This window comes from Cricetulus griseus, chromosome 2 (assembly GCF_003668045.3).
Source record: "Cricetulus griseus strain 17A/GY chromosome 2, alternate assembly CriGri-PICRH-1.0, whole genome shotgun sequence".
NCBI lineage: Eukaryota > Metazoa > Chordata > Mammalia > Rodentia > Cricetidae > Cricetulus > Cricetulus griseus.
The window spans coordinates 281,663,447-281,678,320 of NC_048595.1; the positions used below are offsets into that span (position 1 = coordinate 281,663,447).

At 42.4% G+C, this 14,874-nt stretch overlaps 1 protein-coding gene across 3 annotated transcripts in view; it reads left to right on the plus strand.

The window, feature by feature from the left end:
• Plekhg1 (pleckstrin homology and RhoGEF domain containing G1) overlaps positions 1–14,874 on the plus strand; it is a 74,932-nt gene that overhangs the window by 52,603 nt on the left and 7,455 nt on the right. For 2 of the 3 annotated variants that reach the window (XM_035440402.1, XM_035440401.1), the window contains 5 exons: positions 4,918–4,951; positions 5,383–5,481; positions 7,428–7,466; positions 9,218–9,240; positions 13,126–14,767. In XM_035440402.1, coding sequence (XP_035296293.1) covers positions 4,918–4,951; positions 5,383–5,481; positions 7,428–7,466; positions 9,218–9,240; positions 13,126–14,767 — 1,837 coding nt within the window. The remainder of the gene's footprint in view (positions 1–4,917; positions 4,952–5,382; positions 5,482–7,427; positions 7,467–9,217; positions 9,241–13,125; positions 14,768–14,874) is intronic. The other variant, XM_035440400.1, reaches the window with a different exon arrangement.

Genomic DNA, 14,874 nt, shown 5'->3' on the forward strand with positions numbered 1-14,874 from the left:
GGGGGGGGACCCAGGCTGAGACAACAAAGCAAACACAAACTGGAGTGACACCCTGCTCACCAAACACAGCTGGTATTGGGACCAGAGGGCTGGGAGATAGGACAGAGGTGAGGGTGGGGAAGTGGAAGGTGGCCAAGTAGCCTGTGGAGCCCAGCACAGGGAGCAGATGCAAGACAGGCCGCCCAGGCAAAGGGAACAGATGTCACCTTCTGAGATTGCGCTTGAGTCAGAGGTTGCAGGAAGGGCTTGGGGCTGGGAGTTAACCAGACCGGCTCACAGAGGATGCCTAACCGGTTAGATGGGAGCAGAGGAGCATCTGGCAGGGTGAATGGAGGTAGAAATTCAGGTTCTGGCAGCCCAGGATTAAGAGCAGCAGTGATTGAAGTCCTATAGTTTGACAGGATGGGCCACAAGAATGTATAAAGGAAACAGGGACTCCTGGGAATCCCAGCAAGTCATGTGCTGGGGGTGGGGGGTGCTTGGAAGACAGCCAGAGGGAGCTGTGAGGACCCGGAGGAGGGCGTCCGATGGGGGGGGGGCGGTGGCAGCAGAAAAGCTTCATTGAGGAGTCAAAACAGATGCAGAATATAGATTGGAAGGTGTTTACAGTGATTGAAAAGAAATGAGAAACAGGCTGGGTGGAGACTATTTTTTCCACAGAGTTCAAAAAGGTATAGTTTAGAGGGCAGCTCAGTCAAAACAAGGTTTGCTATCTGGGTGAAAAACAAGGCATGAGTCAGTGAGCTGTCTGAGAAGACTAGGAGTAGGAGGCAAGAGGCAGCAAGGGTGAGGAAGGGCCCTTGGTGGAGAGAGCCATAGCAGAGGTTGTATGCACAGGTAGCCTTGGAAAGAGTTGAAAGAGTTGAAAACATGTTCCCTGAGTAAAGAGTGAAGAGAAATGGCAGGGGAACCCTGAGGGGAGTCAGGAAAACATGAAGGCCTGGAGACGCTGGTGTGGGTGATGAAGTCATCCCCTGGAATGGAGAGGAGACAGGATAGGTTTGAGAAAGTGGAAAGGGTCAGACTCATTGCTAAGGAAATGGTCTAGTTACTCAAGGTGACTCAGCTCCTTTGTGAAAGGCACCAGCAACCCACCTGAGGCTGCCATGTGAATCGGTGTGATGGTGTCATGTCACGACAAATTGCTTAGCAACATGGAAACTGCTGTAAGGAACTGTGACACTCATGAGTTCCTCTCCGGGGGTGGCAGTTGGGGAATGAAAGGTTCCTACAACAAGAAAAAGGGCACATGTTCATGAACCCGTAGCTGTAGTGACTATGATTCCTGGCTGAGTGGAGAAGAGACCATGGTCCACTGGTTCATTGGGAAATACAGAATCTGTAGTTGAAGATAGTTCCTAGTACCCTACCTGGAAGGCTGGGCAACTCTGGTGTATTCAGGTTCTAGGATGGATTTAATGCCATGTTACTATTGTGGAGTAGAGAAAATGGTTATTAGAAATATAGTAGCAAAAGCCTAAGATGAAGGGGTGTGTAGCCATCTATGAAGATTGTGGAATGTATATGATGGGGCCAAGAGAAGAGAAATAGAACAGAAAATGGGATCAGAGTTGTTGTAAGAGTGGTACTGGGTGGGAAAAATCAGAAGGAGTTCTGGGAAAGAAGAAATTTGCCGTTGGTTGGTTGGTTGGTTGGTTGGTTGGTTGGTTGGTTGGTTGGTTGGTTGAGAAAGGCCCTCACTATGTAGCCCCCCCCCAGGCCAGCCTTGAACTTGGAATCCCCCTGTCTTGGCCTCTTGAGTGCTGGGATCACAGGTGTGCCCAGTATGCTCAACTTGTCTTCTACATGTTCTGAAAAGATTTTCAGCCTTGGTCTCTAGGAGCTGTGCCAGTACTGGCTTTATGTTCAGGAAATGAGTCCGCAGAGGTGTGTGCTTGGACTGAAGTGTGGGTTTCATTTCATCAAGCTTTGTGAGAGACAAGGGAACTCACGCTGAACTGTGATTGACTTCTCTCATGGTTACTCAGAGGCAATGCCCTTCTGAGAGGTGGCACCATGTCTTTGATATGCCCCACCTACTGTTTACAAGAATCCTGGGAAAATCAAATTGCCTAATAAGATTCTGAAAGGCAATTATAGTCAATTATCAAATGAGACAGCTCACATGCCTGTCCTCTTCCTTCCGTTCTGTGTTTATTCCTGGTGGTTTTCCCTTGATGCTTAAAACAATTAATGCAGACACACAATCATTCTTTTCACCCAAGTTATTAGTCCACTTAGAATCTAAAATGGATTTTAATTTACAATTTATTAAACACATATACTTTGTGATAATTACACTGTATTCTTACTTAACACTCAGTAAAATATCTTAGAGGTGGGGCATGTTCTTCCCATATTAGAGAATAGAAATCGGAGGTTCAGAAACAGGAAATAAATTGCCCAGGTTTTACAGCAAGTGCATGGCCAAATTCAGATTCAAACCTAAGTCAAATTCTGCCTCAAAATCGCCTCTAAACCATATTTTCCCCCCTCTAGAAATGAAAATTAACCTATTTAATATACTTTATCCACTATAATGTTAAAAATAATTTCTTGTCCTAGTTAAGTAGGGTTGTTAAATGAAGGGTTTTTTTAAAGATGTTTCATCAAGACTATTCAATTGTTTTCTTAAAGCTTTCAAAATATATTTATTTCTATGAAATCAAACAAATGCATAATGAGACACTGAACAACAAGACATGTATAACCCTGTCTTCTGATGTCAACACAACTGTTGATGATTCACTAACTTCTGCCAACTCCACCCAGACCGCTAGCTCCCTGATGGTCCTCTGCTGACACCTAGTGGACATCATGGGAAGAATTCTTTCCTGAAAAAATATACAAGACTTAAGGGGATTATGACTTAACATTACTAAGGGAATTTCTCAGAACTAGTCCCATGCCCCATTTATATATATATATATATATATATATTATATAAACTGAGCCAAATTAATTGAGCATAAAGATGAAGTAAGTGCCTTTTCATTTTAAATACTAACCCAGAACTAGAAAGCCACTCTCCAGAGATTAAGCTACCATTTGGGTTTGAAATCAGTTCCAACTAGTAACCTCAAGTTCCATATATAAAATAGAAATCCAGGTGTATGAAATAGGCAACTATTTTTCTCAAAATTTAGGTAACTGTTAGTTTTTATCTGTCTGTACCTCCATCCTTATTTTTTTTTTAATTATGTGTGATTACCACTCAGCCCAAGTAGTTTGGCATGATATCATAGATTGCAACAAATTAGAAACAAAGTCATTTTAGTTATTATAGCATAGTGTAGGTAGATTAAATTATATTACCCTTGGGGAAAATGTAAACAGCACTGGAAAGCAAGAAATGCCACCTCAACTGATTCTCACCCCACCTCTAATCAGTTGGCAAAATGGTGGGTTAAGACAGTTCAACTTATTTCTAAGACTCTGAGCATTAGCAACATATGACAACAGTAGCAGCAAACCCCAGAGTATTCTGGGTATGACTGCTAAGTGTATGGAGAGCAGAAGCCTCAAGGCATCAGGCTCCATTCCCCAAGAGGGTAGAGACAAGGGCTATGCTGTGTCTGTCAGTGATCCTAATGGCATTCAGAAAGGTACATCCTGCTATTCCACCTTACAGTTGAGAAAGTCCATCCAGAGAGGTTAGAGCCACCCCCTCGGGTTGCTCCGGGACATGAGAGCAACTGGACTGCAGCTATACTTAGTATGCATGCAGTTGCTATTTGGCTTTGTTTGTTACTCTCCTGAACAATACAGTATAAAAACTATCTACAAGGCATTTACCTGTTGAACATTATAAGTAATCTAGGGCTGATTTAAAGTTCAGAGAGATGTGTACTGGCTCTGTATAAAGGTGGCCTCTCTGTAAAAAGGAGTTGGGTGTCGAAGTCTTGTTCTTGCTTCATTTCTGTTGCTGTGATAACCATGACAAAAGAAGCAGCTTGAGGGTTTGTTTCAGCTCACAGTTCAGCTCACACTCCTTTGTAATAGGGACATCAAGGCGTGAAGTCACTAGTCACATCACACCCACAATTGAGAGCAGAGAGAAATTAATACTTGAGGGCCTACAGCTGAGCTCACAACCTCTACTCTTAGATAACTCGGATTCAGCCCCAGGGTTGTGACCCATACCAATTGGCCTTTCCATACCAATTAACAAAATCACGAAGATAATCCCCCCATATGTCCCATAGGCCAACTTGATCTAGACCAGCAGTTCTCAATCTGTGGGTCATGATCCCTTTGGGACTCCCCTAAGACCATTGGAAAACACAGATATTCACATTATGATTCATAACAGTAGCAAATTTACAGTTATGAAGCAACAACAAACTAATTTTATGTTTGGGGGCCACCACACCGTGAGGAACTGTATTAAAGGGTCATAGCATTAGGAAGGTTGAGAACCACTGTTCTAGACAGTCTTTCATTGAGACTGTAGTCCCAGGTGAGTCTAAATTAGGTCCAGGTGACAGTAAAAACTGACCATCAAGTCTTCATTGTATTGTACCAAGTGAACAGCATCTGCTAATCCCCATGGGGACAGTCTTTGTGGCCCCTGAACTATATGTTAATGCCTAAAAGAAATAGTGAGGGGTTTTTAAAAAATATTTTGTTTTTTAAAATCCGTTTATGCCAATATGGTAAGATCTCTGTCTTGCCGGGCGTTGGTGGTGCACGCCTTTAATCCCAGCACTCGGGAGGCAGAGGCAGGCGGATCTCTGTGAGTTCGAGGCCAGCCTGGTCTCCAGAGCGAGTGCCAGGATAGGCTCCAAAGCTACACAGAGAAACCCTGTCTCAAAAAAACAAAACAAACAATAAAAAGGTCTCTATCACACTTGGTAGTTTAAAGAAGAAATTGGAGAAAAAAATTCAATTATATCTACATTTTTTTTTCTCTTTCAGGCCAAGCAAGCAATACTTGAAATGGATGCCATCCGTAAGTGTTATTTTTGTTTTGTTTTGTTTTGTTTGAGAAGGTGCTGTTGTCTATTTGTGTCTATCGCATTCTTATCTCAAAGCTTATAAAATGTCAGTTATGAGAAACTAGCAGCTGTTCACTCCATCTTAGCAGCTGGAGCAGACATGATCATCCCTGCCTAAGACGCTGACTGGTTTCTACTTTGATTCTCCTGGTTTACCTATGATGTACTCGATGGCTAGTCACAGTTTCTGAAGGTCCTAAAACTTTCAGATCTACCTCCATGGAGGACTCTTACTCTCCACCACAATTAAAAAAAAAAAAAAAAAGTCCCTTCTGATTATCCACAAGAAAGTTTGCCACTTGAGAATTACTAGTATTTCTGATGTAGCACAAAATTCTAAAAATTACAGCCACCCTACATGGTCACCATACCCTTCTCTTTGCAGACCATCCAGGCTTCTGCTACAGTCCAGAGGGACAGACAAAGGCACCATTTGGCGCCTCCAAAGAAGGTGCTGCACCATATCGGATGCGTCGGAAATCTGGTAAGCAGGAGGTTGCCATTGAAGTGGAGCTATAATTCTGAGAGGAAGACATGGGTACTTTTCTGACTGACAGGCGTTTTCTGGCTGGTGGTTCAATACATTTAAGGCTACCAAAACAAAAACAAAACCCCTCTAGCCTTTCTTTAAAATACCTCTCTATTTAACTCACTCCCAGTAAATATAAAATATGTCAACCAGCCAGGCATGATGGCACACACCTTTCATCCCAGACAGAAGCAAGCAGATCACAATGAGTTGGAGGCCAGCCTGGTCTACATAGTAAGTTCTGGCCCCAGCAAAGCTCCACAGTGAGACCCTGTCTAAAACAAACAAACAAACAAATAAAATGTATCAATCAACTGCTTTTGCTTTGTACATAATCTCACCATTGGCATGTAATCCCTTACGCCCTACTTGCTGTTGCTAGTTAAAAGCACACCTTGGAATGACACTCTCAAGAGTATTCAAGCCTAACATTTTGATATGCATTTGCTTACTGTTCTCTTAGCTCTCTCGAATCTTGGTTTTATATGAAGGAGTGTTTACAAAGTCCACTTTGCCCTATAGGCAAAGAATGCCAGGATAAATAGCACTTACGATTTCTATTTATAAGACCCTTCTGTGAGGAAGACCAAAAAAAGAAAAAAAGAAAAGAAATGAATAAATAAATAGCAGTCTCTTTGATAAAGCTATGGTATATGCAGGTGGAAAGAAAAGGGAGAAAGAGATCCCAGGAAGGAGAGAGACTACATAGAGTCCAAGATTGATACCCTTGATGGAATGTGAGGCCGAGCCAGAGAGCTGGAATCATCCATGCAGAGCCCTAGGATTTGGGCCAACAAGCAGCCACTGTTGGCAGCTCAGCCTGGCTGGACAAGGGATGGATCTGAGGTGGAGGAGGACAATGTACAGTGGAAAGAGAGATGAGGACAGAGAGGTGCAGATGGAGCCTGATCCTGAAAGTTTAGCAGGCCATGCACAAGTGTGACTATGGCAAGGCAAAGGAGGGTTTTAAACTCTAAGCACGTATATCTTTAATAGAAGTTGGCTTCAAGTGAAGAACCAAGTAGGCCAGGAGTCCCCTCCACCCTACCCCCAGTGCAGCAGCCATGCTAGTCTAGAGGAGAAATGATGAAGGCCTGGATGTAGGCTGGTGACTTGGGTCAGGTTTAGTGATGCAGACTGGTGACTTGAGTCAGCTCACTAAAAGCTTTCTAGACTGGTGTGGGGAGGGGGGAGACAAGATAAACTGAGAACAGTGTCATAGTCAGGAGCTTTCAAGAGAAAAGTCACTGGTAAGCTGGTAGCAAATCAGGTGAAAGTTCAAGAGAAAGCGGTGAGCTCAGATTGAGAAGAGAGAGGTGACCAGACCGAAACGTGGGTTAGATACGCAGCCTGGGTTATAAAATCACAATTTGACAGCTGATAGGCCGTAAATGGAAGCTGAGGACGTTGTTCTGATGCTTGGTGGGTTGACAAAGTGACACTTGTCCTTCTGTTCCATGACTCCTGACTCTTGAGAGTTTATCCTACCACTTCAGCAGAGTGAATTGCTTGCACCTAAAGTGTCAATGAGCCCTGAGAATTTGAGTAAATGGGACAGAGCATTTCTAGAGCTCGGGGCTAGGGACATTGTAGTTGATAGAGTGTTTGCCTAATATGCACAAAGCCTTGGATTCTTTCCCCAGCTCCACATAAAGGGGGCTCCTGCCTGTGATCTTTCTTTCTGTAATCCCTGAACTCAGGAAACGGAGGCAGGAAGATCGGGAGTTCAAGGTCATCCTTAGCTATGTAGCTGAGGCCAGCCAGAGATGAAAGCCGCTCTAAAACAAAACAAACAAGCAAAAAGAACATTTGTAAAGCTCTTAAAATGTCGATAAGCTACTAATTTATTTATGAGGGAAAGTATTGATTTGCAAATGATACCGGCTTTACTCTCCCTTCAGAACCTTCCTCACGGTCACACAAAGTGATGAAGACCAGTGGTGAGTCCAAAAATAGAGTTGCATTTTTCATTCTTGGTCAAACCATGTAGAAGAAAATTATGTGTTAGGTGCATTGTGTAGATTGAGGGGGGGGGTGATAAGCAGATTGCAGGAAGATTAAATGTTTCTATAAGCAAAAGTGTCCTGTTGCAAAATAGTCAATTTATGCAAGTTATTTGCAACATATCTGACAGACATGAAATTAACATCTGTCCTAGAAAGAAATGTTATCAACAAAAGCAAGAGGAAAAGGACCCTTAAATATGTAATAACATATGTAATATATGTGCTATATATGTCTATACATATATTTTCTATTATTTTCTATTCTATTATTATTCTATTCTATTCTATTCTATTATTTTCTATTATTTCTATATATTTTCTAGCTTCCCAGAAGAAACAAAGTGCCAATATAAATTAAAGTTTAAAAAGTCACCTGTATCAGTAATTAAAATTCTCCATTTAATGGGAGAAATGGAGGGAAGGAAGCTATGAATTTGATGAAAAGACACTTTAAAACTTCTTGATGGGAGGATAAATTTTTACAACTTTTCCTGAGCAAATTTTGGTAATTCCTATCTAAGTTCAAAGGGTCATTTGCCCTTGGTCTAACAGTTTGACCTCTAGACCCATGTAAATGTGTCAACAAGTGTGACCACAACTCTGTAGAGCTAGGCCTTGGTGTGATGGAAGTCTGTGTTTTCAAAGGTTAACTCTCATTCCATGTACTCAAGGAACCTGGTACAAGTCCTATATTCCCCCTGGTGTAGAATATTAACTACAGAAACAACCACAGTTTATGGATAGACCACCTTGCACTATATAAAGGTCATTTTCAACTCCATAGCAAGTTCAAGGCCAGCCTGTCATATATGAGACCCTGCCTAAAAGCAAAAAGAAGGAATATTTCTAGAACTCTTAAGATACCACCAAGTGACTAGTTCTTTATAAGAAATAGACTTGATTTGGGTTTTTGCAGCATTTTAATAGCACAATATAAAATATCTGTCTAGTAGGAAATAGTCTATTCATACCTATGATGGAATGGTCAGCTGTTGAGAAGAATGAAGTCGGTCTCTATCTACTAATACATCCCTATTAGACTTAGCAGAAAATATACTGATGTGTATTCCCTCTTTATTTAAAAACCAACAAAAAACCTTTACATTGCAATAAGGTGGGAGATGGTAGGTGTGGGACCCAGAAAAAAAAATGAACACCAGACTCAACTGTACCTCTGGGGGGGGGAGAGAAGTGGTCTATAAGCTTACCTAACTGAACACTTGTAAAGATGAAATTTGTGTTACTAGGGTGTCTATAAGATACCTTCATAAATCCCTCTCCATGACAGGGCCAAGGAGATCTTGTAGATAAAGATTTCATCTTCATTTAAAGCCCCAAAATGTCTAAAAATTAACAAAGGCATGCTCCTGTCTTCAGGGAAATCTATGGCACAGGCATTCTTTTTCATATTTTTGTTAGGAAGTTTTGGGAACAACTTACCATGAACTGTTGCTCTCATGGATACAAAAGATGACTTTGGTTCGTAATGTAGAGTGGTTCTGCTATGGTAGAGGATGTAGAGCAGATAAGTGAGGGATAGTTTTGAAAATTGGACCCAAAAGACATGAAGCTCTTGAGCTTCAATTATTAGCAATGTGTATACAAGCCATGTAAAAATATGAATGCTTATCCATATACGAGTTACATTTTAAATTCTCAAACTTAAAACATGTTTTGTTTTTCAGAAACTGCACACGACATCCAGAAGGTAAGCATGGCCATATTTCTTCTGAAGTGTTTGCTGTGGGCACCTTTCACCTCAGGGTCCTCCCTTATTGGTCTCATTGCCAACCTGAAGTGTCACCATTTACTTTATGTTTTGACATTCTTACTCACTTTGCAATTTTAACTAATTGCTCTTGATTTAAGGGAAAATGAATTCTTTTCAACTTATTTCCTCCCCATTTCATCTCTTGCAGTTTGAGCAATTCTACCCACCCCTGTGGCCCACTTCTCCCCTCTGAAGCTGTAACCACCTTTAGACAGTAACCTTCACTTAAAGCTAGTGTGGCCATCTCTCACTGCCCGGTACCTCTTCCATATTAAAATCAGCCCCCACCTCCTGGGTATAGTTCCCTTCTCATAGCACTGGCTGTGTCACAAGCACATAGCACATAGCACAGTCACAAGGATGAGGTGCCCTTTGGAAAACTATGGTCCTAAGATGGGTACAGTTGCTCACAAAGTCCCTGCTACTCAGGGAAACTGAGGCAAGAAGAATGAATGAATCCAGGAGTTTAAGATCAGCCTGGGTAACATAGTGAAACCCATCACAAAAGAGGAAAGAGTCGCAACTAAGAATATAAACCTTCTACTGTTGGAGCAGGAATAATGTGTGATACAATGAAACTTTGCTATGTCAAGTTGTATCTAAGTAGGGCTGTGTTCCTCTGACAAACCATTAGGAGATGGTAAATGTTCACTAGAAGAGTTTAGAATGCCTGAGGTCCTGGATTAAAATCCACCACTGAAGGAAATGGAAACTGTTTTGTCCTCCTGGAAGTTGTGTGCCAGGTTTATTCCTTGGAAAGGGGAGCTGTTATATCCTGATGAGTGACTTTTCCAATATGGCTACTGATGAGTTCTCTTAATTGACAGTCCCTAGAGTATTTATCGTGGTTTCTCCTGGAAGAGCTAAGGATACATCCTCCTTATCCACAAGGATGTGGCTCTGATCATCTCTTCCCCAAATCCCATTTACACTACAATTTAACACAGGGACGAAGTTACAAAGGCTTTATCCTCATTTAAAAACCCTAGCACTTGGAAGGCAGAGGCAGGAGGATCTCAGGTCCAAGCTAAGCAGGGCTACACAATAAGACCCTGTCAATAAAACAAAACAAAACAAACACAGAGAGAGAGAGAGAGAGAGAGAGAGAGAGAGAGAGAGAGAGAGAGAAACACAAACCTACTTTCAGATATCTAAAAATCAGCTTCTACTTGGGAGGTGATTTCAGTAGCTCTAGGACACGCTCATGTTTTTTCAGATACTATTTGTTTTCATTTGAAACTTTATAACTTTATTGATTCTTCCTTGTGAAACTTATTTTCTGATCATTGCCTAAATTGGTCACCAAAGAAAGTACCCTGGTCTTTACTGCAGCTATGATAGAATCCTGGCACCAAGTCCCTCTCAGTACCTACGTAACTGCTAAAGTTAAAGCTTTTCCATCTCAATCCACTTCAGAACTACTAAGCTTTGTAAAGACAAAAGCCATGCAAGGAAAACAAACAAGCAAACGAACAACAAACTGCCAGTGTACTGCTTCAGTAGCAAAATTCGGTCTCCTAACAATAATGCGCTGTGTATATCCTAAGTGTGAAAGCGGACTGGCCTATCGCATTGCAACAGTTGGGTATTTCTTCCTACATATACATCCTGAACCCCATACCCTCTGTCTGTAGTGGCTAAGTTCATACATAAGCTGGATTCAAATGTATTTCTGCTATTTATAAACATCTCTTGATAGCTGTTTCACCTTAGCAGGCCTAGCTTCCTACTTTCAAAAATTATCAAGACTTAAGGTGATAACATAATTTTTCAAGATGCCTGCCTAATACGCTATTTGGAAAAAGGTAAATATACCATAAATGATCCTGTTATCAAATTAATAAACACCCAAAATGAACAGTGTGGAAAAGCAGAGGGAAAAAAATGGTCACCTTGGCCCTGGTAAAATTGAGGTTTCTGGCTTATATACTTCTATATTCTGACTAACCTTACATTGTTTATTTCTTAATCTCAGAACTTCACCAGACCTCTGAATGATATATTGGATACAATGTTTCAGCTTCATCTTCATTATAAGTAGTTATGGGGTACCTGTGTTTTTTTGTTTGTTGGTTTGGTTTGGTTTTTGTTTTTCCAGACAGGGTTTCTCTGTGTAGCTTTGGAGCCTGTCCTGGCACTCGCCCTGGAGACCAGGCTGGCCTTGAACTCACAGAGATCCGCCTGCCTCTGCTTCCCGAGTGCTAGGATTAAAGGCGTGTGCCACCAACGCCCGGCTTGGTACCTGCGTTTTATAAGCAGTCTTATCAGTGCAGTCTTAATGAAGGAAAAGGAAAAGATGCTAAAATTTTGGTTAAGAAGATTTATAAAGGCAATAAAAGTATACATAAATATTTTATGTGTGAATGTGTAAAAATTAATAAGATTAAATGATGAATTCTTGTATGTTTTAAAGTTTTAATAGAAAAAACATTAGGGTGAAATTTTATTTTTGTGCTACCTACTACTTTCTTCCTTTCTGGTGACCAGACTGACAAGTGATGAGCAGTTCTTATTAACTGGACATTTCCAGTAGGTTAATTATAGAGCTTTAATCAGGAAACGTGTCCCTCCCTTGTCCTACTTAATTTAAACAAGCCTTAACTATTTCAGCTCTTTGGAGCTAGTTCTTCTGTGTATGGAATGGTATCAGGGGTCATCTTCTCCTGTCTCCAGTTCCCATTATAAAACCAGTCTGCTCTCTTTGCATGTTGTTATTCTCGGGAGATGGCATTTTGCTGCATTTAGGATAAATTTGGCATATTTCATCTCATCCCAGGAGATGGTATTTTTTTAGATGGCCAAGCTTCATCAGGAAAGGCTCTAAGGGACAAAATGTTCCCTTGTTTTCTTTGATTAGAAATCATGGGCCTGGAGAGATGTCTCAGTGGTTAAGAGCACCCTCTGTTCATCCAGAGGACCTGAGTTCAGTTCCCAGCACATGGTAGCTTACAACTATCTGTAACTCCAGCCTCAAAAGATCTAGCACCCTCTGTCCTCTGCTGTATATATCAGCTACATACATGTTACACAGGCACATGTACTGCCAAAATACCCATATGCAGCAATCATGGTCATCTGGATTTTTACTTCCAAACAGATAGCTAAGCATTAATTAAATATATTTTGGCAACAAACACTAAAACACCATTATCTCAACAGTGGGTTAAACTCCTGTCACAAAGCCTCCTTGCCTGGAGTCTATAAATTAAGGTTAAGCCCACAGCCAGCCTTCAAGTTTAAGGAAACCTTGAAGTGTGTCATCAAGTCACCAGAAGGGGATCCTGATGGGACCAGATATTGTGAAAGACTCTCAGGAGTAAGAAATTGAAATGGAGTCTCCCTAAAGTCTTGCATACAAGCAGGTGTTAAGGCGTAAGCCCCAATGCATACTCACTTATGCGATGAACATCTACCACGCTTGCCATTGTTCAATTCTGTTCTGTTTGGGACAAAGATTTTGGAGTCAGTTAGGTTTGAGCTCTAGCCTTACTACTAACCAGAAAAGAAAGTCACTATTTCAGAGATTGGATTTCCTCAGTAAAATACTGATATATCCGTACCTAGCTCATAGACTGACCGTGAAAACTAATTACAGACGATATCTGAAAATTGCCTATAGCCAGGTTTTTAAAATAAATATCCCTGCCCTTTCTGCCCCCTTTTCAAAAATCTGAAATGCTCTTCAACTCAATTGAAAACCAACAATGTCTGGTGACCATTTTCTATAAAACTGTGGCGGTCTATCTACATAGGTGTAATTCCCCAGTCCATACAGCATCCCATGATACAATAATTCAGTCGATATGTGTCTGTCTCCTTCAGGTTTCTAGAGAGGAAGGCTCTTCCCCGCTGACTTCAGCCACACCTTCTCCTGCCCAGAGGAACAGCCAGCCAACCAGCACTGCCATTATTAGTATGCTTCGTGGGGGTGGTGCCGTCAGAAGCCTCTGGACGGATCACCACCTCAGGCAGTCCTTGTTTCCCAGCCGCCGGTCTCCACAGGAGAATGAAGATGATGACGATGATTACCAAATGTTCGTCCCTTCCTTTTCTTCCTCGGATCTCAATTCCACCAGGTTGTGTGAAGAGAACACTTCCAGTCGCCCTTGCAGCTGGCACCTGGGACTGATTGAACCCGCCGAGATCTCCAGCTCCGGTCACAGGATTGTCCGACGAGCCAGCAGTGCTGGTGAAAGCAACACATGTCCTCCTGAAGTAAGAATTAGGGACAGTGATGGATCCCAGTACTGTCCCAGGAGAGAAATGCAGAATGGCCCTCAACCAGAGGGACAGGGAGCAATGACTCCCTTTGGGTCATCTGTAGAGCTGACAATTGATGATATAGATCATGTCTATGATAACATAAGTTTTGAAGACTTAAAGTTAATGGTTGCTAAGCGGGATGAAGCCGAATCCTCTTTCTCCAAATCACCCAGAGACTCTGTTCGCCCCAAGAGCACCCCAGAGTTAGCCTTCTCAAAGAGGCAGGCTAGCCACAGTACAAGCTCTCTCTACCCAAAGAAAGAGGCGGCTCCAAGTGGTCAAGAGGCATCGAGCCAAAGCATACATGAACTCCAAGTAGTGGAAGAAAACATCTATGATACCATAGGGCTTCCAGACCCACCATCCCTGGACTTCAAATGTAGCACCCTTAAGCAGCCCAAAAAGAACAGCTTCCTGGGTCTGGAAGCTGATTTTGCATGCTGTGACAGCTTGAGGCCATTTGTCTCCCAGGACAGCCTCCAGTTCAGTGAGGACGATGTGTCTTACCCTCAGGGACCCTCTGATACTGATTATTTGAGTTTGTTATATGATTCTCCCCGCTGTAACCTGCCTATTGCAGATAAGACTCTGTCAGACAAACTGTCTGAAGAAGTCGATGAAATCTGGAATGACCTGGAAAATTACATCAAGAAAAATGAAGACAAAGCAAGAGACCGTCTCCTCGCAGCATTTCCTGTCAGCAAAGATGATGTGCCAGAGAGGCTATGTGTTGAGAGCAGCCGAGAGCTGAGCAGAGACACAGGACATGCCACATCTATGCTGTCCCTTCCTGGGAACCAGGCTTTCCTCACTCCTGGGAAAAGCAGGGTTGCCAGAGCTAGCAGGGCCAACTGCTCCCTTGGAGATGACTTGATTTCTACAGAAGGCTCCTTCATGAGTCTTAACCAACTCTCTCTGGCCAGTGAGGTGCCTCCTATGGACAGTCCCTATGACCTGGCCAACTACAGCCTGCCCCAAGCAGACCCAGAAAACCCTGACCTTGGGTTGGAGGCCACAGATAAGACCAAGAGTAGGGTCTTTATGATGGCAAGGCAGTATAGTCAAAAGATTAAGAAGGCAAATCAGATTTTGAAAGTGAGAAGCCCAGAGTTGGAGCAGCCACCATCCAGTCAACATAAGCCCATTCCCAAAGACCTGGCGGCCATCTTGGAAGAGAAGAGGCAAGGAGGGCCTGCCATTGGTATGTTCGTGCTCTGTTCTTCCTTCTTGACAGTCAGGTGTGGGAACAGGCTTCCCAATTCTAACTGTCCTTAGGGTGGACACACCTGTGAGAACAGCCATTCAAGT